Source organism: Hirundo rustica, chromosome 25 (genome assembly GCF_015227805.2).
Source record: "Hirundo rustica isolate bHirRus1 chromosome 25, bHirRus1.pri.v3, whole genome shotgun sequence".
Classification (NCBI taxonomy): Eukaryota; Metazoa; Chordata; class Aves; order Passeriformes; family Hirundinidae; genus Hirundo; species Hirundo rustica.
The window spans coordinates 157,879-181,360 of record NC_053474.1 but is presented as its reverse complement, the minus strand read 5'-3'; the positions used below and the strand labels follow the sequence as shown (position 1 = coordinate 181,360).

The 23,482-nt window shown below is 54.8% G+C and overlaps 3 protein-coding genes across 3 annotated transcripts in view; 1 reads left to right on the top strand and 2 right to left on the bottom strand.

The window, feature by feature from the left end:
* The first annotated feature begins 1,096 nt into the window (after positions 1–1,096).
* PPIE (peptidylprolyl isomerase E) lies at positions 1,097–4,074 on the top strand. Its single transcript, XM_040086014.2, has 10 exons — positions 1,097–1,152; positions 1,229–1,327; positions 1,425–1,468; positions 1,968–1,994; positions 2,174–2,255; positions 2,360–2,460; positions 2,579–2,702; positions 2,785–2,970; positions 3,490–3,632; positions 3,725–4,074. The coding sequence occupies exons 1-10, from the start codon at positions 1,122–1,124 to the stop codon at positions 3,791–3,793; spliced, it is 906 nt and encodes a 301-aa protein (XP_039941948.1). The 5' UTR covers positions 1,097–1,121; the 3' UTR covers positions 3,794–4,074.
* Positions 4,075–5,848: 1,774 nt separating this feature from the next.
* On the bottom strand, positions 5,849–17,612 carry LOC120762993 (bone morphogenetic protein 8B-like). Its single transcript, XM_040085965.2, has 7 exons — positions 17,201–17,612; positions 11,575–11,767; positions 10,050–10,198; positions 9,284–9,478; positions 8,616–8,695; positions 8,181–8,291; positions 5,849–6,456 (listed from the first exon to the last, which is right to left on the bottom strand). The coding sequence occupies exons 1-7, from the start codon at positions 17,610–17,612 to the stop codon at positions 6,307–6,309; spliced, it is 1,290 nt and encodes a 429-aa protein (XP_039941899.1). The 3' UTR covers positions 5,849–6,306.
* A 697-nt stretch (positions 17,613–18,309) lies between these two features.
* The window catches only part of MACF1 (microtubule actin crosslinking factor 1), a 129,993-nt gene continuing 124,820 nt past the window's right edge, over positions 18,310–23,482 (bottom strand). The window contains 3 exon segments of the mRNA XM_058423538.1: positions 18,310–19,991; positions 21,194–21,317; positions 23,046–23,156. Of these exon segments, the coding sequence (XP_058279521.1) occupies positions 19,738–19,991; positions 21,194–21,317; positions 23,046–23,156 (489 nt within the window). The 3' untranslated portion in view covers positions 18,310–19,737.

The window sequence follows — 23,482 nt, the reverse complement described above, 5'->3', positions numbered from 1 at the left end:
TGTTTGTCATCATTTCTGTTGGATAAAAAAAGGTGGTGTGGCTTTGTGAAGTTAAACTGATGGGCAGTTATTGGGGAGTGAACACATCAAACAGGGATTTGACTTGCTCTGCTTGCTAATTTTGGATGATGAGCATTTTGAGGCAGCTGGGTTGAAATTATCTGAGGGGGTGATGCCTGTAAAGAGTGATCTAAGAAGGGGTGGGGAGGTATTTTCAAGGGACGAGTACAAGGGCTTGGGCTGGTCTTTGTCTACATTTCTACCTTCTCAGCTGGATCTTCAATGGTTCTGCTGCTCTTATACTCCAAAGGTGGCTGAGTTTTGGCACTGGCATCGCTAAAGCTTTGCAAAACTTATTTTGGGTGATCCTTAGGGATAAAAAACTTTATTCAGGTAAACAGAGCATGCACTAATTCTGAAAGAGAGAATCGCAGACTCCACACCCCAAGGTAAAATCCCTCGTTCGGGCAGGAGCTGAACTGTCCAGTGTGTGAGTTTGGATCTTTGAAACCTGAGGGGATGAAAAATGATGCTGAGCAGTGGGTTTTACTCCCCCAGCATCTGTTTCTGCTCCCGGGGAGAGGCAGCAGCTGGCACGGAGGCTGTCGGTGGCTGAGGTGCCTGCGAAGGGCAGACAGGGGTTCTGAAATAAGTATGACTGCTGTATCTTTAGACAATTGTAAGATGTTCCCTCCTAAAACACCACCTTTGTTAAGCCCACAGAACGCCGCAGCTTCAGAAAAGGGCAGGTGCTCAGGAAAAGCCTGGGATGGGGTGGAAGGAGAGAGCCAGGAGTGCAAAACAGGGATTCTCCCTTCCGCCAGGATGAGCCGGGGTGGAAGGAAGGAGCGTGCCAGGAGTGCAAAACTCCGGGATTCTCCCTTCCATAAGGACGAGCCGGGGTGGAAGGAAGGAGCGTACCAGGAGTACAAAACTCCGGGATTCTCCCTTCCGCCAGGACGAGCCGGGGTGGAAGGAAGGAGCGAGCCAGGAGTGCAAAGCTCCGGGATTCCCCCTTCCGCCAGGACCAGCCGCGCTCGGTCGCGGCCGCCCCGGCGCAGGGCGGAGCGCTGTCGCCGTTCCGGGGCGGGCCGCGCCGGGCCGAGCCGTTCCGGGGCGCGATGGCGGCCACCAAGCGGGTGCTGTACGTGGGTGAGTGGCCGGGCTGGGGCACCCCCGAGGGGCCGGGGCCGCCGGCGGTGCCCGGTGACCGCTGGCCGCCCCGCAGGCGGGCTGGCCGAGGAGGTGGACGAGAAGGTGCTGCACGCCGCCTTCATCCCCTTCGGAGACATCACCGACATCCAGATCCCGCTGGACTACGAGACCGGTGCGTGCCTGGCGGGATGGAGCATCCCCGGGGTGCGGGCTCGGGGGGCGGCGGCTTTCCCGGGGTGGAAACCGATGTGTCCGTGCTGCCCCTCCAGAAAAGCACCGAGGATTCGCCTTCGTGGAGTTTGAGCTGGCGGAGGTGAGGAACCGGCGAGTGCTGGGGCTTTTGGAGAAATCTGTGAAATCGGGTGCGGGTTACCCACCGCAGCATTCAGATGTTGTTCTGCTCTTCCAAGTTCCCGCTTTTCCCGTTTTCTCTTGGGCTGAAGTTCCTGCTTTTCCTGTTTCCAACCCAAACTGCTTCCCTGCCGCCATCCTCTGGTTTCTTGGTTTCATGGCCACCTTGGGCTGTCATTTATTTGTCCTCTTGTCATCTGTCCTGGGCTCCAGTCTCTCACAAATTCTCATGGCAGCGATAAAGCATCTTAAATACAAGGGGCTAGTGGGTTGTTGAAGATGAGACCCGCATGGAGGGGGTTTGGATATGGCTTTTACAAAACCCATCAGTTCTTACATCCCTGGGACAGATGGGTTTTAGGAAAACCCGGCATTCGTCTTTACAATGAGGTGCTGGGACATGGCTCTGCTGGGCCTTGAGAATAAATGTTAATAATGATTTTATTTTCATTTTTTGGCAGGATGCAGCAGCAGCTATTGACAATATGGTATGGGCCCTGCTCCCACGCTGTTCCCTGTTCCATGGGGATGTGTGGCTTTGCTGCCCTGGGTGCCGTGGGCTACAGAGAGAGCACAAGCTCTGTGCTCTGAGCTCTGCGGGGCTTTGGGGGGCACGGTGGTTTTATACCTTTTGGTGGGCTTTGTTGTGCTTTTTTCCCCTCTGCAGAATGAGTCCGAGCTCTTTGGCAGGACAATCCGCGTGAACCTGGCCAAGCCCATGCGGATTAAAGAAGGATCATCCAGGCCTGGTGAGCTGGAACATCCCTGGGGGTGCTCGGAGCTCTGTGCATAAGCTGGGCTGTGGCCCTTTGGGTCGGTTCCTGTGCTCTGACCTTTCCTTTTGTGGCCACAGTCTGGTCAGATGATGAGTGGCTGAAGAAGTTTTCAGGGAAGACTTTGGAGGAGAACAAGGAGGAAGGAGGAGCAGAGGCCCCCAAAGCAGAGGCACAGGAGGTAGGAAAAACAACCGGAGCCATCTGTATCCCCGTTGTCCCGAAGGACAAGAAGGTAAAGCTGGAGGCAGAGCAGAGCAGTGTCACCTCAACTTGTTTTTCTTTATTTTCCTGCCCAGGATGAGCCTCCTGCCAAGAAATCCCGGGTCAACCCCCAGGTTTACATGGACATCAAGATCGGGAACAAACCGGCGGGGCGGCTGCGGATCCTGCTGCGCTCCGACGTGGTGCCCATGACCGCCGGTGAGGAGCGGGCTCAGCCTCCCCTCCTGGTGACTCCCAGGGTGGCACAGCTCTCACCTCCCTCCCCTTCGTCCCCATGCAGAGAATTTCCGCTGCCTCTGCACCCACGAGAAAGGATTTGGCTTCAAAGGCAGCAGCTTCCACCGCGTCATCCCCCAGTTCATGTGCCAGGCCGGAGACTTCACCAACCACAACGGCACCGGCGGCAAATCCATCTACGGGAAGAAGTTTGATGATGAAAACTTCATCCTCAAGCACACGGGGCCAGGTAGAACCATCTGCGGGCAGAGACTGGAGAGAAAATGGCTCAGCAGCATCTGGGAACCACGTTTGGGCTGTGTTGGCCGTGTTGATAGCAGCAGCCCTGAATTACAATTATTACGATTATTCTGCCACACGCAGACCCTCGTGTCTCACCAAGCAGAATTGCACCATTCCCTCTCCATCCACGTTATTTGCAGTATTATATAAAGGAAAACCAATTTCAAAGCTGCTTTTCCTGCTTTATTTTAAGTGAGGAATGTCACAGCATGACTGTGAAAACCAGGAGCAAGCAAGCAGGTTTATCTCCATACAAACAGCTTTGCTGTTACTGCAGCTAAAAATAGCCGAGCATCTTTCACACTTGAAAGTGTTTCTCGGTATAATTGATTTCCAGAAGTTTCTGTGGATTTTGATATCCAGGAGGTCCCCTGGATCTGGCAGCGTTTTGAGGGACATGGGAATGGGGCTGGGCTGAAGTAGCAGCTCCTGTGCTCAGCCGCTACTCTGCTCTCTCTGATCCCAGGGGTGGTGTCCATGGCAAACTCGGGCCCGAACACCAACGGCTCCCAGTTCTTCATCACCTGTGACAAAACAGACTGGCTGGACGGGAAGCACGTGGTGTTCGGGGAGGTGACGGAGGGCATGGACGTGGTGCGGGAGATCGAGGTAGGTGAGGGCAGGGGGTGCTGGGGGCAGAGCCCGCTTCCTTCCTGCCCTGAGGATCCGTGCCCGCAATTCCTGCTGCTCTTTCCTCCAAGGCTCAGGGCACCAAAGATGGGAAGCCAAAGCAGAAGGTGATCATCTCAGACTGCGGGGAGTGCCCGTGAGCTCTGCGCGTGGAGGCGCTGGATGGGGGGAGCCTGGCCTGGAGGGACAGGGAACCAGCAGGGATGGGACACCCCAGCGCCACCCCAGCGCCTCCCCAGCGCTGCCCATCCTGCAGCTTTCATAGGAATTCCCCTCCAAAGGTTTCTGTGGGCAGGATTTGTCCTTCCCAGGATAAATCGCTTCCCAGCCTGCGCTGCTGGAGCGGGGCTGGGCTGGTCCTGCTGCCGTGTTCTGGAAAAAAGTTTATGTTTGGTAAAAATAAAACCTAGTTTTAAAAATACTGAGGGCCTGGCTGCTGAATTCCCTCTGTGGAAGGCTGATCTTTGAGGAAAGATGCTTTTTTTTTGTATTTGCCCTCTCCTTCATTAATCCTGTGTCTAAATCCTGGCTCCGGGGGAAGGTACCTGTGCCAGGGAAAGAGGAGCAGAGCTGAACCTCTCGCGTTTGCAGCAGCTTCTTGTGGAGGCATTTTTGGCTTGGTAGTGTCCTTCTCCAGCAGCAGAGGGAGGCAGGTCCCTGGGATGTGTGAGAACATGGTCAGGACAAGGAACACGAGGAAATTGAGGGAGCCTTTTGGGTGATGAAGAAGAAAAAAATCCAGAGTGATGAGGCTGTAGGAAGGGATTTCCAGACTCCAGGTTGCAGAGTGGGATAAACCACATGGATTTATAGTTCCTATGGTCGGCAGCCCTGGTTTTGCACTTAAAGGTGTCCAGGAAGTGATGGCTTTGGGGTTTCCTATGAAATTGTGGATGTTTGGTTCTGAGGTTGTGCAGATGTTGGCAGGAGGGTTGAGGCTGCTGAGGTGGAGAGGAGGATCTGGCGTTCGGATTTTGGGGATGTTTGGGAGTGCTTGTGCCATTGGGGATTTGGGGTTTGCCAGCCCAGCCCCTCACACGTCAGGGGTGTCGCTTTTCCATGAGGGTTGCTTTTTTCCCTCTGGCTGGTTTCCTGGGGTGGTGGGGGGTTGTGCACTGTCCTAAAACTGAGACAAGGTGAGATGCAAGGGTGCGATTCCTGACAGACACGCCAGCCCAGCTTTGCCCTTCCTTGCTCCCTTCTTTTTGTTCAAATCCCACATTTTGAAGTCAGCCCTTGCAGGCACCTTCAGCAGGACCTGAGGTCCAGAGGCAGTGGGAGGCCTGGGTGTTCTCTCTGCAGGAGGCACCAGGTCCCACGAAGCCAGGGCTGCCGAGCTGGATTTCGTGTGGAATTACATACCCAGAGGAGCAAGACCTTTCCTTGGGAAGCTGGGCACTGGCGGGGAGCAAATCTTTCTTATTTTGGTGGGGTTATTGGGATTTTTCCCCTTCTGTGCCAAGTTCTTTCCTTGTTCATTGATGTAAGGTGCCCCAGGTAGCCAAGCTGGGAACCAGGACAGGCCTTTTCCTTTTAAAATCAGAGCAAATAAATAATTTAATTGTGCAAATAACCTGGGGAAGCTGCCGGGGACTGGTGCGGTCACAGCCCCCACAGGATGGGCACAGCCCGACCTAAAACTCACATCAGGGCTCATTTTCAAGCAAATAGGTACAATTTTAGCCGATTCTGAGTATTTTTTCATTGCGAAATGTCCTCCGAACAGAGCCCTGTTGTGCTGTGACATTAAAAAACAAAGAGCGAGAGAAACTCCGTGTTTACTTTCCAAACTTTGCGTTTATTTTATAACAGTGCTGTAGCTCAATATGGATATTTTCTTTTTTTTTTCTCCAACTGGCTGAGTTTGGTGAACTCTGGGTAAACAGGAGGGGGTTAGTCAGCCAGCTGCTTAATTGGCTGATGATATTTTCATTAAGGGAATTAAAAGCGTTGCTTGGGTAAGAGGTGGGTTAATGGAGAAATGCACAGCTGGAAACAGCTCAGTCCCAGAGCATCCTGGATGCTGCCTCCCCCCAAAACTGCCTCCACCACAAGGAAAACAAATCAGTTACAGACAAAACAGAATTGGCCGAAAATCCTTTCCTATATATATATATATGTATATTTGTATATATCTATGTGTCTCATCAGGCAGGATTAGAGAAAGGAAGTTTTATATTATTTACATCCGCTTCTGGAAAGGGGTGGGAGGGGTTTATTTTTGGTTTTTATTATTATTATTAATTATTATAATTAATGGATTTTGCCCTGATGCAGCCCACAAAGCTTCTCTTCCATGCGTGCAGCAGAAACCCAGGGTGACATTGCTCTGGTGGGAATGGGGGGGACAGGGAATTCCGAGGCTGGGAATGGGACACTCGGGTGGGAATGGGACACTCGGGTGGGAATGGGACACTCGGGTGGGAGTGGGACACTCGGGTGGGAATGGGACACTCGGGTGGGAATGGGACACTCGGGTGGGAATGGGACACTCGAGGCTGGGAGTGGGACACTCGGGTGGGAGTGGGACACTCGGGTGGGAATGGGACACTCGGGTGGGAGTGGGACACTCGGGTGGGAATGGGACACTCGGGTGGGAGTGGGACATTCGGGGGTGGGAATGGGACACTCGGGTGGGAGTGGGACCTGTCCGTCAGTGGCAGCCGCAGGATTTCACCACCATGTTCCGGTGCTTCTTGAGGATGACGTTGTTGTTGCTGTCGTAGTAGAGGACAGAGGTGGCGCTGAGCTTGGTGGGAGCACAGCACGCCTTGGGCACGGCCTCAGGCTTCATCAGGTGGACCTGGGGGCGTGGATGGAGCCCTTCAGCACCAGCAAATGTGGCTCCAGGCAACAGAAAAAGTGTCAGACCGACCCAAAACCCCTGGGTGAATGGGGGGATTATTTCCATCTTTTTGCAAAAATATTTATTCTAAACTCCCTGCTGCGGTTTATATTGGATCAGGGCTCATGGCACTGCCTGGGCCAGGCAGCCCCTTCATTAATTTGGGATTTCAGGGCCCTTTTTCTCACAAAAATAGACAAATGACTTAAAACCCTCCCAGCCCATAAATCAGCACAGCTCGGGTCAGGCTCCGGTGTGGGCGGGGGGCCCTGGCTGTTTGTCCAACAGAGATTCTCCACCCCAAACTCCAAACCTAAAGTCCACAACACCTCTGTGAACACGACTCCGCTCTGGGATCGTTTTCCCCTGCTCGGGACACGCTCTATCCCGGTGTTTCCCTGCAGGGAGCAGCCGGAGGGAGGCTGGCTGCCCCGACATGTGCCATTAATTTATGGCAGGGGCAGCCGAGCTCTCCCAGCTCGGAAGTCCGGTGTTTTTGCTGTCCAACCCTGCTATTTGCAGCTCAGGCTGGGGCTGGCACGGCTCCGCAGCCGCCTTTGCCCCGGCGCTTCCCAGAAGGGCCGGATCCAGGTGATTCACATCCTGCCCGAGCGGCTCCGTTTTTGGGAACAGCGCTGGGTTTAGGGGTGGTGGGTGGGCGTAGGGGGGAAAAAGGGCCCCTCCCTGCTGCTGCCAGGGTGGTTCTCAGTCCCCGGATGGGCCCTGGAAGCTGCGTTAATGTTGAAATTAAACCCCGCCAGGCGACACCTTCAAAGGCTGGGCCGAGGGCTCGGCGCTCCCTGTAATTAACCGCGAGCACCGGAGCCGCGGTGGCTCTGCCACCGGGAAACCCAACACTCACAGGGCAGGAAATTCCAGAAATTAAAGCGTTGGCTGGGATGTGGGGTGGGTTTGGGGAGAAAAAAAAAAACAACCAACAAAAAAACAAACCCAACAGAAAAAACAAACCCAACAGAAAACCCAAGGCATTAAAGCTTTCTTGCTCGGAATATGCTGAGCCCAACGTTCGGGGGCCGGGGCTGTGGATAAACCCTCGGAAACAGCTGGAGAGGAGCATGCAGGGATGACATGGAGTGTTTTGGGAAGAGCTGGGGGCTCTGGGGTGCCCAGGGTTTGTCCCTGCTCCCCAGGTCGCAGCCAGGGGAGAGGGACCATTAACCTGTCAGAAATCATCAGTTCTTGCCCCAGCTGTGTAACTGGAGCGGGATCGTGTCAGTCAGAAAATCATTTCTCTGGAAAATACTGAAATTTCTCTCATTACTGTTGGACAAGTAAATGTGGTGTGGCTTTGTGAAACTGAATTAAGAAATCCAGAGGATGAGGATGAGGGGGACAGAGCTTTGTGCCCTCACTCTGGGTCTCTCCTTCCAATTCCATATTGGAACCTCCCATGAGCCTGTGGTGGGGGCCAGGCTGTGAGCAGCCGTCCAGATGTGAGAGCACCCACCCAGATGTGAGAGCGCCCATCCAGAGGGGCGTGAACCCACCCAGATGTGCATTCACCCACTAATTTTTATTTCAATCAGGATCCCAACTGCACCCTCCCACCTAAGCACCCTGACACCAGCCGTGCTCATCCCCAAATCCCAGCTCTTCCTCAGGACCCGCCGGGCTCCTGCCGCCCCCAGGACCCTGAGTGTCCCCCCGGGGCCGGCACTGACCAGGGACTGCAGGATGGCGTGGTTGGTGGCGTTCATGCACGAGTCCAGCGGGAATGCGCACTCCCCCTCGCAGTAGTAGGCTGAGTATCCCTGTGGAGCGATCACCCAGTCCTGCAAACACAAAAAAAAGGGATTACACCGAGGGCTTCACCCTTCTGTGCCCCCTCATCCATCCCCCACCCGCATAAACAACTCATCCAACTCCTCCCCGCGTGGCTGTGCCAGCAGCAAGGGTTTATTTTGATTTTCTGGACCGAGCCCTGCGTTGTTTGGGGTCACCGGTGGGGTTTGGGGTTGTGGCAGATGGTGTTTGCCTTCCCAGCTCCCGGGATGGTTTCATGGGCAGGAGAATCCAGCCTGGGAGGGAGCCCAGTGTGGGGGAATGGAATGATGGGGGTGCTTCTTTGTCATTTACTTCTCCCAGTGGACAAGTACCAGCCAGCCGAGGTCCTGGAAGCTGACGTAGAGCTCGTGGCGCCGGCAGACCTGCCGCCCATCTGTGGCGTGGACATCATCTGTGGGAAAAGGAGAAATGGGGAAAATTTCAGCCCTGGAATGCCCCATCCCTGCCTTCCCCTGCAGTCACCTCCCCTCAGAGGCTGGATACACCGCTGGGATTGGGATTAGCCCAGGAGAACCAGAGGAGAGCGGCCTTTGTTCTGCTGCACAAAGGGAAAAGCAGCTCCAGTGGCCTGTAAATTGATATTCCAATATCGGGGTGAAGGAATCTGGTCTTGGAAGGGCTAAACCCCAGCTTTGCTCACTTTGAGGGTTCCCCAAACTCAGTGGTTCCAGGGCATTCCTGCTCCCCTCCTGCCTGAGCTTGCTGGAGCTGTGACACCTTCCCAGGGCTCCGAAGCCAAGGGCAATGAGGCAAAAATTCCAATATTCAGTAATCCTGACACGCTCAGAAAACACCATTTCCTTGAGGGCATCCAACCCAAACCCTCCCCACACCTCCCAAACTGCAAAAACCTCCAGTCCTAAAACCTCAGAAATTTTTGCCGTTTCCCTTGGGCCAAAAACACGGGAATTCAAGGCGCTGACAAGCACAGCCTCGTGTTTTCCATAGCGGATCCCTCCTCCTCCAGAAAATACCTTACCAAAAATCCCCGGGAGCTTGTTTGCGTGGGGAAGGTCGTTGGATTTCTTGGGCTGCCGCCTCCTCGGGGGCTTGGCCGCTCGTGTGACACGGGAGGGGCTGGGGCTGGCCCGGAAAAATGTCACCATGAAGGGCTGCTTGGAGCGGGGCCCCCGGCGCCCCAGGAGCCCGGCCGAGCCCGGATCCACGCTGTGCCCTGCGGGGACAGGACCGTGGCTGGGGTTGTCCTCAAACAGAACTCGTTTGGTTAAAGCAGAGATTAAAAATACAGGAAATCTGCGGCAGGAGCTGCGGTTCTGGCATCCCAAGGAGCCCCCTGAGGATCCTGTTCCAGCACAAAATGGTCACAAGGGACTATTCGAGGATTAAAACTGATTTCACCCCTGTGGAGGGCACGGGATGGATGTGGAGGTCCTGGCTGGGATTCCTCCTCCCGTGGAAGAGGAGCTGCTTTTTGTGTGCCTTCCCACCTGGAAAAAGCACTGCTGGAGCAGATTTAATCCCATGGGGAAAAGAGGGTTAATCCTCTGCCACATACACAGGAGACCCCTCCAGGTAAGGAGTTCATTAAGCATTAATAGGGTTAATTACAGTCCAAGCCATCAGAACTGGCAAACCCAGACCACTGGCACTCATCACAGCTGGAAATTGAAAACTGCACCGAGATCAACACCCCCGCACACACACACCACATCCCACGGCACCAAGAGGACTCCAGTTCCAGGGAATTTGGCCCCAGATGCTGCAGGCAGGTGGGGCAGACTCACCATCGTCAGTCTCCACGTAGAGCCGCAGCCCCAGGTTGTATTTCTGATCCACTGACCAGTGGTTGCTGGCGGCCGTGACGTCAAACACCAGCCAGCCCTCTGTCCCAGCACGTAGATCCTGCACATCCAGCAGGAACAGGTCCGATTCCCTGCAGGAGCAGGGGGAAAAGGAGCAGCTGAGCAACAGCACCCAAAGGGCTGCAGCAGGAAGGATAATTAATGGAAATGACTCCTCGGAGCTGTGTCTGGACAGATCCCGGCTCTCGGTGCCACCGGCTGTGCTGGACACGATGGGGGTGTCCTGGCAGCTGCCTTGGGAAAAGCTCCCTCCCCTCCCAGGTGGAAATGCCAGGGCGTGGCACTGCCCTGTGGGAAAGTGTGGGAGCAGCCGGACACGGCGGTGCCGCTCCGGGTGGGGTGGGAAGGAAAGCCCGGGGCTGGTCCCCATACCTGTCTCCATCCTCACCATCTTCATCCCAGTTCCCATCCCCATCATCTTCATCCCCATCCCCCGCATTCTCACCCCCATTCCCATCACCTTCATCCCCATTCCTGTACCTATCCCTATCCCCATCAACCTTGTTTCCATTCCCATTCCCATTCCCATTCCCATTCCCATTCCCATTCCCATTCCCATCTTCATTCCCTTACTCACTCCCATTCCCATCCTCACTCCCATTCCCACTCCCATTCCCATTCTCACTCCCATTCCCATTCCCACTCCCATTACCTTTCCCTTCATCTTCACCCTTGTCCCCACCCCCTGCATTCTCACCCCCATTCCCATCATCTTCATTCCCATTCCCTTCCCATCTTTTTCATTCCCACACCTTTTCCCATCCCCATCATCTTCATCCTGACCCCCATTCCCCGCTTCACCTGCATCCCATCCCCATCACCTCACACCCTTCACGCCACGCCCGCTCCCACCGCCCTCATCCCCATTCCCACTGCCCTCTCCCCATTCCCATCACCCTCCTCCCCATTCCCACCGCCCTCATCCCCATTCCCACCGCCCTCTCCCCATTCCCACCGCCCTCATCCCCATTCCCACCGCCCTCCTCCCCATTCCCACCGCCCTCATCCCCATTCCCAACGCCCTCATCCCCATTCCCACCGCCCTCATCCCCATTCCCACCGCCCTCCTCCCCATTCCCACCGCCCTCTCCCCATTCCCACCGCCCTCATCCCCATTCCCACCGCCCTCATCCCCATTCCCAACGCCCTCCTCCCCATTCCCACCGCCCTCATCCCCATTCCCACCGCCCTCCTCCCCATTCCCACCGCCCTCTCCCCATTCCCACCGCCCTCATCCCCATTCCCACCGCCCTCATCCCCATTCCCACTGCCCTCCTCCCCATTCCCACCGCCCTCTCCCCATTCCCACCGCCCTCATCCCCATTCCCACCGCCCTCTCCCCATTCCCACTGCCCTCATCCCCATTCCCACCGCCCTCCTCCCCATTCCCACCGCCCTCTCCCCATTCCCACTCTCTTCCCGCCATCCCGCCGTTCCAGCCCGTCACCTGTTGGAATGCTGGGCAGCCACCTCGTAGATGCTGACGTGGAGGCTGCTGTTGGCGTGGCCAGGGACGCCCCGGGATTTGTAGATGCGGAACTCGGCGGCCGTCACGGCCTCTCCCGCCGGCACCTGGGTCAGGTCGAACCTGAACTCCTTCCAGTAGGGCTTGGGTGAGAACAGGTCCCGGTCCTGCTCCACTGTGGAGCAGAAGGGGTCAGGGATGGCTGATCCAAGCCTGGAATCTCCCCGCTGAATCCCACCAAATGGATTTTGGGGACGAACCCCAAACCCCATTTGGAAATTCCCACCTCCTCAGAGTTTGAATCTGGATGCAGCCTCCCCTTATTTCTGCAATTTGTTTCACTGTAAACCCACCTCCCAGCCCTCTTGCTTTCTTATTAATTAAAATAAAAATAATTAAAATTTAAATTAAAACCACTAATGCTGGCTATGGGAGGAGCACAGAGAATGTGCCGTGCTTTGGGGGCTGCAGCTTGTGACAAACACAGGCAAAAAATTTGAGGTTTTGGGGGTCAGCAAGATAATCTGGAGCAGGAATTGGGGTTTTCCAAACTTCTCTTGCAGCAGAGAAGCCCAGGGCTCATTAGGGCTATCACCGGATATCACAGTCCACAGGTAAAGATTTGTCTACAAGTAAAAATTTATCCACAAGTGAAGATAAATTCTGTGTGTTTTTGGGGAGTTGGGGAGAGATTATCAGGTTGCTGCTCGGTAAAAAACCTTCCCTTTTTCCTGAAAACATCTTATTTCTCCATCACAGAGACAGGAAAAATCTGATTTTATTTTGTTCTTCTGTAAAGGATAAACCTTCCTTTCTCTATGGCAATGCAGCCCCCACAGTTTTGATAATGTGCAATTATTTGCTTCAAATTATTCTTTTAAAATATCCCAATCTTTCCAGTCTGAGCGTAATTAAGTTTATGATTAAATATGATTCAATATTACTGAAGCTTCTCCTGCTTCAGGCGCAGAAGCAACGCAACCAATTTTAAAACTAAAACAAATAAATAATTAACTAAATAAAAAAATAAACGTTTTTAATGCATTTTTTAAACCAGTTCCGGGGGGGGAATATCCCAAATTTAACCCACCATAAACTTGCCATTCCCATTTATACGGAGGGAGTGCCGCATCCCTCCAAACCCAAGATTTTACTCATGTTCCCACAAACCTTTTGACTTTTTTTTTTTTTTTCCTTTTTTTTTTCCACCCCCCAAATCCCACATTCCCTCCAGCTCCCGGCCTCACCACAAGTTGTGTGATATAAAAAGCCCGGGGCGGGCGGGGCGGATGCGGAGAGCGCTTCCTGCTCAGGCGGGCGGCTGCCAGCTGCAGCAGGAGGATGCTGTGGGACCTGACCCGAGCCCTGTCCCCCTCAGGGGGACACGGAGCCCCCCAAACCCTCTGCAACCCCTCCGCCTCTTCCCTCTTTTCCATCCCTTCCACCATCCCATCGTGGGTTGGTTTTATTCTCCTGGATTATCGGTGCTGCCAAAGCCTTGTGGCGCTCACAAAAATCCCTAAATTCCCCCCAGAGCACAAGCAGAGGAGGTGCCTCCGTTTCCCTGACCCGCAGTGGGTGTCCCACGGTCGGTGCAGGGGCACTCAGGCACAGAGTGGTGTCCCCTCGGGTGACCCCTTTGCTCCCAAATCTTTGGTTGTAGTTGGACCCTCACCCAGGGAAAGGCAGAGGGATTTTTTTGTCAGGGCCAAGGAGGTCACAGAGACCCCACAGAAGATAAAAAAAGCCAAAAAGGTGATTTTTGCCCCTAGAGGAGAGTGAAAGCCTCCGCTAAAATTTCTAATGAAAACTTCCTGTCGCTGTGGAGGTGATGGAGGGGTCCAGGGATGAAGCAGAGGAGGGGATTTGGTGGCAGGGGAGCCCAGGGACGCCTCGGCAGTAGGACAAATGCTAAAGGGGCTGCAGTTAACTGAGCTCCTTGATGAATCGAATTAGCTGGGTCTGACAGAAATCTGTCTGTGTTTGGGATGAAATCCTGGGAGCAATCCCTGAATTCTCTGCTTCTTCAGGGAGAAAAAAAAAAGGGAACCCCTTTGGAGGGGGAGAACCGAGGGAGAAGCTTCCCCTTCTGTGCCACGGCTGGAACAAAAACAGCAGCTTGGAGAGGGTTCAACACCGCCGTGTTTGCTGCTAAAATAAAAAAGGTTTAGAACGTGCAGTTCCCCCCGAGCAGCCAGCGGGTCCCCAGCAGAGCTGTGGGCGCTCAGATGCTGCTGGGGGTGTTCTGGGGGTGCCCCCCGGCGGGTTTGGGGAGCCCACGGTGCCTGGGAACCTGCCCCCGATTCGGGTTTGACTCAGCCGCACCACCAACCCTCAATTATCTGTGGGCGGATTATCCGGACTGCAGAGGAGACGCACTAAAAAAACCCAACCCAAGCGCTTTGCTCTCCTTTCCCCCTCCTTTGGCGTGATCCCGAGGAGCTGCTGCATCTTCTCCCAAAGCTGAATGTCCCCCCTGTGCTCTGCACTGCCATCACCCCCCAGAAAATAAAATAAAAGTTATTATACACCAATACACATGGCCTTGGGGCCGTTCCCCTGCCCAGCTCCACCTCAGCTGAGCCTCCTGGTGTCTCCCAATCCCTGAGCATTCCCAGATCTCTTCCCAGATCCCACCCTTCCTCCTGCTCCCCAGGTTATTCTTAGCTGCACGTTTTTCATTGTGCACTTTCTGTGCTTCAGTTGTAATTACCGGTCCTGGCTGCTCCCGATGGGTCCCCATGATCATTTCAGACACCAAATTAAAAGGAAATGTCAGGATATTCAACCACATCAAGTGCTCTGGATCCCAAAATAGGTTTAAAGGAGATGCAGGGAAGATGCTGTCCTCCACTTGCAAGCAGGAAAATATAAGCAAGCTCTGGAGGCCTTCTGAAGTGGGGAGGGATTTAGGAGTCATCCCAGCACATCCAGACTCCCAGTTTGCCTCATGAGCGCTTCCTTCATCCTCCTGGGATGAGCACTGGGCGATGCAGGACACGGGGCTGGGCTCTAGACACCTCCAGTCTACTTTTGGCTGGGACAGAGCCTTGGCCCCTGTCGACACACACCCAGCTGGGAGCTGGCACAGGTGGATCCCAGGGATTTATTTGGGAAGTTTTTCCCATTAAAAAACACAGAGAGGGTCCATACAGAGCCCTGACACCTTGGCACAGGCTGCTCTCAGGCGGATGCCCGGAAGAGGAGGCCCAAATGGCTGCAAAATGAAGCCAGGGGTGGGAAAATCCTGATTTTCCCCTCCGGTGCTCCTTGGATTTTCCAGGAAGGTGTTTGGCTGTGGGCACAGCTTCATCCAAAACAGCCGGGGGAGAGTCCGGCCACATGGAATCACAGACTGCTTTGGGCTGGAAGGAACCTTAAAGACCATCTGATTCCACTCCCTTGCCACGTGCAGGGACACCTTCCAATAAATCAGGAGCCGGGGGGAAAGGAGGGATGTGTGTGCTGTGGTGCTCTGGGGGGCTCGGGAGTGCTGTGAGTGTCCTCACCCCCTTCCCATTACAAATCTCTCTGCTCCACGATTACACGCTGCCCGTATCCATGACTCACACCTGAGGAGAAATCCCAAAGCCCATCCTGGTCCCAGGCTTAAAGCCCCGACATCCCGCCTGGCTCCTCCAGCGAGGACACGGAAACAGCACAGGTCAGGCTTTATCCTGGCTCCAGGAGGAGCAAAAGGGATGGGATGGGTGGATTCACCATCACCAAACGCAGCTGGGGGTGCCCAGTGGGCCTGGCTGCCCCTGTGCCCCAACCTGGGCCGTGTTTGTGCCCCAGGGAGGTTTGTCATTCCCCCTTCCCAGGAACAAGGCGCGCCGTCGGGAGCCACGCTCCAGCCCGGCTCACACAGGGGTGCTGTGAGCAAAGAGGTCCGAGTGCCCAATGGGGCACAGACTTCACCCCATTTGCATGTCCCATCAGGATAATTGTGCAGCTAATTATGTATGCAAATGAGAGCTGGCCTTCTCCCACAAAAAAAAAAAAAAATCCCTTATTTAATTAACATGAAGGGACTGATGAAGCCGCAGAAATCAAAGCCATTCAAATTGAAGGCTGGAGCTGTGTTCCCCAGCTCTCCCGGCCACTCCAGGAGCACTGGGAAGGGGAGCAGTGCCCCTGTGCCTGCACCCCTGGACCAGAGACACCTCTCAGAGGCTCCCCTGAGCATCCCACTCCAGTTGCCATCAAACTCGACCATTTTAAAGCCCATTTTGGTGCTTTGGGTGTTGTCCCAAGTGCTGAGGGGGTTTGGTGCTTCATTTTTTTTGTCTCCATCACTCTCAGCTTTCCCAGGATGTTGAGCTCCACCGGTTCCCTCAGGACTCTGGAGCAGAGTTGGGTGCTGGGTGCCTGCACCTGTGGGCACCCCAAGGACCTAGGTCTGTCCCAGGGAGACTCCTCACACCCACACGTGCTACAGGGGGGCCGTAGGAATGAGTGGGACACACCTCTACAGCCCCTTCCTTGCCTAAACCTCCTCCCAAGGGTGCAGATCCCCCTCCCCGCCTCCAATCTCCAAGGAGGGATTCTCCCCATCCTCAGAGTTTGTAGAGGATTTTGTGCTTGGAGCACCCAAACATCCCTTAAAGCAACAAGCAGTGGCAGGGAAAAGCTCCATATCCGAACTCTGCAAATCCCACTGGGCTCAGGCCACGCCGGTGCCTCCTCTGGGAGAGGACTCATCCACCCCGAGTATCTGCGGAACCGCTGGCGCTGGGAACAGCTCTGCTGCTGCCTGGAAATGCGAGGGATGCTGGAGCTGGAGCCTGGTAACCAGCTGGAAGGGATTCCAGCAATGATGAGCAGCCTCGGGGATTCTATTTGGAACCGTGATTCAGCGTCCCATCGAGGGTCCCCCTGCTGCTGTCCCGCCTGTCCTGAGCCCCTTGTGCCCTCCGAAATGGGGAGAGCAGGATGGACGAGCCTCCCTCAGCTCCCCCTTGCTGCAGGACATTCCCCTTCTCCATTTCCCCTCTTAAAACGGAGTTGGGAATTAATCCTGCCCACTTTCACCCAACACCCGCGTCCCTCACTGCCACCGTGTCCCTCACAGCTTCTCTCCTCGTTACTGAGCTTAACTTTGGGCAAAAAGAGTTCCTCAGAAAGCACCCCGGGCCCGAGGGATGCTCGCAGCTGCCGGTCCCACAGTCACGGAGCGGGAGTTCGGGCTGGGGTCAGCTCAGCCCCGTGTGCCCGTCGCGCCGGGCGCTGTCCCCCGGTGTCCCCTCGGTGCCTTCCCGGCTCTGCGCCGCGCGGGCTCAGCCGCCGCCTCCTCGCCGGTCCTGCCCGTCCGCTCCTGTCTGCTTTTGTCCCCTCGGTCCCTCCGTGCGCCCCGGTCCCCCCCGGTCCTGCCCGAGCCGCCTGGACGGTCTCCGTGCGCTCCCGTGCCTCCACAAGCTCCGTTCGCTCCGGCGCGCTCCGATGGAGCCAAAGCCTCTTGGATCCTGTCCGCGCATCCTGGTATCCCCTCCCGGTACCCCCGGTGCGTCCCGGTGCGCTCCGGTCCTCCCGAAGCCCCGCACATCCCGGTGTCCCCCGGTGGTCCCCGACACCCCCGGTGCCGCCGGCGCCCCGCAGCGCCTCTCACCCATGTTGACGAGGCTGACCACGGTGTCTGCGCGGCTCACGACGCTGCCGGGCGGGGGGCTCTGCGTGCTGAGCCCGGTGAGCACCGGACGCGACACCGCCGCTTCCTCGCCCTCCTCCTCCTCCTCGCCGGCCACGGCGTGGTACAGATCGAGCATGAAGAGCGGCGCGGCGGCGGCGGGGGCGCGGGCGGGGGCTCGGGGCCGGGGCCGGCCGGGCAGCCCCAGCACGGCCAGGATCTCCCGCTGCACGTCCCGCCGCTCGCCGCCGCTCAGCCGCCGCTGCGGGACCCCGGCGGCGTGGAGCCGGCGGCGGAGGACGCTGCCGCTGCCCAGCTGGCACAGCACGGCCGCCACCCACAGCAGTGCCACGGCCCCGCGCCGCCCCCCGCCCGCCCCGCGCCGCGGCCCCATGGCACCGCCGGGACCCCCGCCCGCCCGCCCGGTGCGGCCCCGGGCACCGGCACGGCCCCGGCTCCGGCCCCGGCCCGCCCCGGCGGAGCGAGGGAAAGGGACGGTCCCTGCAGCGGCACCGCCCCGGCCCTCCCCGCCCGGCCGCTCCGGGGCACGGGGAGCATCGCCGGGCACGGGAAGCGGCAGGCGGCCAAAGCCGCGGAGACCCAAATTCACGGGAACCCGTCCCTAGAGATGCTTATCCTCGTGGGCTGCCAAAGCCGTGGGCTCCCACCCTCACTCACGCCCGAAACCATGGGCGCCCGTCCCTAGGGATGCTCCTGCTCGTGGGAACAAAGCACGGGAATCCATTCCTAGGGATGCTTGCCCCATGGGCACCCACTTCTGAGGAGGCTCGCCCTCGTGGGGAACCAAACCCAGGGGCACCCACCCTCGCTGGCACCCGAATCCCTGAACATCCACACCTGGGGACACTCACCCCCACGGGCATCCACTCCCAAGGCCACCCAAACTCTCGGACTCCCCCTTGCATCCCTTCCCCACCCTGCCGAGGGCCCTCACCAGCCTCACCCTCCTGGACCGTTTAATTTTGGGACCGTTTAATTTTTCCACAAGAAACCCCGGGTGCAAACGCCCCCCGACTTCCCACACGGGATAACCAGCTCCAGCTCTTCCTTACAAAGCTAACACTGGGGAATAAAGTAGGAAGCAAGATTGTTTATTACCGCAAGCAATTTTAATACAAAAATGTGTCTGTTTTTTTAAACAATTCATTGGTAGAGCTTCAGTTTTGCCTCAATTTGAAACCAATTGAGAGAATCACACAGCAACACGGTCAGAGCCGGAGAGGAACAATATTTAATAAATACAGGAGCTGTGGAGAGCCCTCGCCCCCGGCCCGTCTCCTGTTCACTTGGTCAGCTGGATTTTTATTACAAAGAAAAAGGAGCGTACAAAAGCGAGACAGGACTTGCAGCGAGTGTGCTGGTGAGACTCATTTCAAGGACAAGCAACTGTGCGTGTAAGTCCAGATTTCTCCTAGGAGCAGAGTTCACATCAATCTCAGCCTGGCTGGAAGTGGAATGACCAGTTAAATAATAAATAGGAAACAAAGAGATGCAGATAAAACAGCGATTGTGTAAGGAACGCCTCGGGGCGGGCTGGTTAAGCCATCAATCCAGAAGAATCCTTGATTTTGGAGGGCCCACCACCTCTAAGGGATGCATCCGAGTGATCCAGACCTGCAATCCTACCCCGTGCTCTCCTCTGGCGTGAAGCCCCTCCTCAAACCCCTCCCCAAACCCCTCACCCTCGGTTTGTTCTTTAAAAACAAAGTTGTCAGGACAGTATTTTCAAGACAGCAAAATTGTCACGGCCTTTGCTGTAGTGTGTGCAAATTTTATTAAAGTCAAACTCCGCTTTCTTCAGGTAAAACCACGTAGCTTTAAAAAAAATGGAAACATAAGCCCCAAGTCCCCTCACCTCATGTTTCTCTGGTTGAGGTATCTGTGATTTACAAAAAGAGAGTTCCTTGAACACTGCAGGATTCAGGTCTTTGCTTTTAAATATAATTTACCTTGCTGAGACAGCAAGTTAAGTTTATAAAGATGCATTTAGGAAACAATCCTAAAAGATAAAGCAGGTTCACACCCTGCACCGCGCAGAAATCCTATTTATAGTTTAGTTCTTCTTTACACTTTCACATCTTGACCTTTTTTTTTTTTTTTGCTTCCTTTTTTTTTAAATCTTTTTCTTGATTTTTTTTTTTCTCTTTCTCTCCCACATTTCAGTTTTCCAGGCCCCTCTCTAAACAGGGGTCACTGAGAGGCAATTTTTTTTTTTATCTACATAAATATTCACATGAAAATAGTAACTTACAAAAAAGGGAAAAAAGAAAAAAAGAAAAAACAAAAAAACCAAAACAAAAAAACCCTAAATAAGGCAGCTTCATAACACAACTTCTCTTTTACACTTTTAACAATATAGTTTCTCCCATTTAGAATAAATATACATCCAATGTACGGAGCAGGGTTAAAAACTGGACGCGGGTCGGGTTGATTTTGTTTTTTTTCCTTTTTCCTTCCTCTCTCTCTCTCTCTCTCTCGGGAGGGCGGCGGGTACAGTATTATCTTTTAGGGCCGGGAGTTTTCGGGGTGGCGGCGGGCGTTTTCTTGGACATGGTGGGGATTTTGGAGGGCTTGGCCGCGCCCCGGCGCGAGCTCTGCCCGCCGGCCGCGCTGCTCTCCGAGGTGTCCGAGCACGCCGACTGCGTCTCCAGCAGGTCGAAGTCGGAGGCGTCGCTGCCCCGGCGGCTGCTGGCGCGGCTCCCGGCGCGGCTCCCGGCGCGGCTCGCGGGACGGCTGGCCGCCTTCTTGGCATCTGCAAGGACAACCCCGCAAAGCCGTGAGAGGAGCGGGGGCCGCTCCTCCCGAAGCCTTGAGGTGCTGGGATTGATTCTGGAAACCGAAAATCTCCGCGCTGAAAAGGCACTGACCCCCCAGGCGGGGACCGCGCTTGTCCCGAGGCTGCGGAACAGGCTTCCCAAAGGGAGCAGCAGCACTGGGGTTGTGGCTGCGTGGCTTGAATGGTGTTGGGGGATCTCACAGGGTGAACAACACAGATTCTGAGATTTTGGTTTATAGTAATATATATGGGGCAATACGGAGGATTTAAGGCATTGTCCAAGTCCCTCTTCTTCACCTTCTCCTTCATGGTTTTGGGTGGTTTTTTCTAATTGGGTGAATGAGGTCCACATTGCAGACCTCGGGTAGTCAATTACTGGGTTAAAAGTATAAATAATATAGGTGTCATCTCGTTATTGGATAGTTTATGCTTAAATAACCTTGGGAAGAGTTAGAGACACCTCCATTTTCTACCCTGCTAGTTGGAGCTCACAACTGGTGAAGCTGTACTACAGATAAGAATTAATAAACAGAGTCCAAACATGAAACTACGAGTACCGTGTGTTAATCCCAGCTCTAACTCAAAGAAAAGAAGATAACAACCTCACATTAAGGTTTAGCTCTCATATTTTTCAGATTCTGTACTGCATTGGTGTATCACTCTGAATTTCATGTAAAGTGTTAGCAAGTCCTCTTCAAGGTTTAGTCGGACAAAACAATCCTTTTCCAGCCCAAGGACACCACTGCAGCTTCAGGCCCAAAAAGTGTAAACAGAGAACTGAGGAGAGCAAACTGGGAGGGTGGGACTGCGTAACCTGAACCTGTAACTGGACAATTAACCACAATATGGAAATGGACCAAAACTTATAAAAATGGGAAAATTTGTGACCCACTGTCCATCCTGGGTAGAGCCTCGGCCAGGCTCTTGTACTGCCCAAGGTGTATCCTTTGAAGGCCTTTTTAATCAACACCTGCTTTATCCCTTTAACCTCTGTGGGTGCTTCCACCAGCGCCCCTGAGACGGGAGGTTCAACACCAGGGCTGATTCCTCCCCGGATTTCAGCAATTCCATGGAGTGCAGAGCTGCACTAGCATCTCCTCCCCCACCGCCCACCCCTCAAATATTTCGTGTGTTCTCCGCTGTGCCGGGCAGTTTTTCCATCTTTTCCCTTCACTCACCTGCCCGAGCGGTTTTGGCACCTGTGGAGATCGGCGAGGAGCTGTTACTGGTGTCCCCAGCCAGGGAGGTCCGGCTGGAGTGGAAGGTGGGGCGCTTCAGCTTGCTGCCCGCCGAGGGGGTCACCTTGGGAGGAAGCACACACAGGACATCCTTCAGCTGTCACCTGCACTGTGACGGGCCTGGGTCACATCCCAGAACAGATCCTCAGCAAAAATCTGGGCATTTAAGGAACCCCCATCTCAATGGTCAGGGAGGGCACAAGCAGCCGTTTCAGCAGTTGATAAGGTAAGGGAAAAGCCCAAATCCTGAAAATCTGGAGGGCAGTGGCAGTTTGTGAGCTGCAGGCTGATGAAAAGGAATTTTTTGGGAAAAAGGAAATTCCAAGCAAAGCTGCTAAGAGACAGCATCAGCTGGGCTTGAAACCTCCACAAAGGGAATGTAGAATATGGAAAAATAGGGATTTTAGCATCCAAGCAGCTCAGGAGCATTTTGGAAGGTGAAGTCCAACTTGGGACCTTGAGTAGCACAACCCATTGTGGGGAGGAGGTGCAGGGACACCCTGGTGCTGATGTCCCCACCACTCCCAGGGCCCAGAGGCAGCCAAATTGGAAAAGTGATGGACAAAGCCCAGCAGATCAGCTCTGGCTGCATCCTGAAATGGTGCCTTTTCCTGACCTTTAAGATGTTGGTGTGGGGTGAAGCAGCACAACAGGCAACTCTGGTCCCGCTGCTGCTGCAGGAAGCCAAGGGGAAGGTGCCAGCAGAGCGAGGGCACCTGGATCCAGCTGGAAAAGGCAGCTCCAGTTCCTGCTCACCATCCCAAGCTCTGGGTTTGGGGCAGCGCTGCAGGAAAGCGCCTGCCTGTGGTGCACCTCGCCCTGGGGGTTTTAGGGGTGCTGCATCCCTGGAGAGATGGACACAGATCCCAGAGGGCATTTCCCACAGAGCTTTGAAGCAATGGCTGGAGGGGTTTTCCTCCCTCCCCTGCCATTTTGTGGTTTTTGGGAACCTCAGAAATGTTGGAATGTGATGAAACTGGAGCTGCAGGGGGAGAGGGGCAGCTGAGGGAATCAAAATCCATTAAGACGGGATTTTCGAGGTACCGTTGTCATCACCAGAGATTTCGATTCTCACCCTTGATCCTATTTTAAAATAGGCCGCAAGCATCAATTTGGGGCAATCGGGGAAGTTCTCCTGAGCTCCTGGTGAATCAAATAAATCCATTTTCCACATGGAAGCACCGCTGAGCAAGACACAGTTACCAGCACAGTGAACCACCAGGATCCACCTGGCGCTTCTCATCACCTACTCCCAAGGGCAGGAAGAGTCCACGAGGAGGCTGAAAACTTTAGGGAAACCAAAGCCTCAGCCCAAATTCATCCTCCTGGGAGCACCAAGGCGGTGGCTGGGCGCACCAGACGTGCTTCAACACGGTGATAAACACAAGCTCTCCATAGAACTGAGGCAGTGTGGTTACGGTGCATGCGCTGTAGCTGATTTTCAAGTCCCAACTCGGCTGCTGGATTTCAATTTTTTGGGAAGCCAAATGCGGCCCCTTTCCAATAAAGCTCCAAAAAATTACTGCATTTTTCAAAGCACAAGAGGATTAACATGGTTTGGAAGCAGGTGAAGGTGAATTGAAAGTGTTGTGCTTCACTCTGAAGCCGGTATTTTAATTTTAATCCGAGTTGGAGACCCATGAAAAACGCCAACAGTCGGAGCGTTAGCGGTGCTACAAGCGCTGCTCTACCACGAGGAAAGCGTTAAGAGCAGGCACGGCAGTGGGATGACTCCGTGCCAGGGGCACTCCAGCCTCCAGCAGCTCCTTGGGGCTGGCAGACCATACTCTACCTCGGTGCTCGGGAGCTGGAAGTCGGAATAATCGAATCCCCTCAGGGGGGTGCTCGCTTTACTGTTTATCAACCAGGGTTTGTCATAACATCGAGAGAAGTGATGTGGCGTCTGTGAAATGGAAAAGCCAAGGAAGGGGGGGAGAGGTGGGATGAGTGGCAAAAAAAATGAAAAAAGAGAAATGGGAGAATATCTGGAAAACGGGGGGAAAACGGCACTAAAATGGAGCATGGACCAAACAGGAATTACACAAATTAAAATAAAGGGAAAAAAAAAAACCCAAAAGGTGATGAAATAATGGCATGGTGTGGAAGGAGAGATGAGGGGTGATGGCTTCCTCCTGACACCACAGCCCAGCCTCGGGCACCAGGAGCTGCACGGCGAGTGCTGGGGACCCTCCTATGGAGCCACAGGGCTCCCAGTCCGGGCCGGAAACC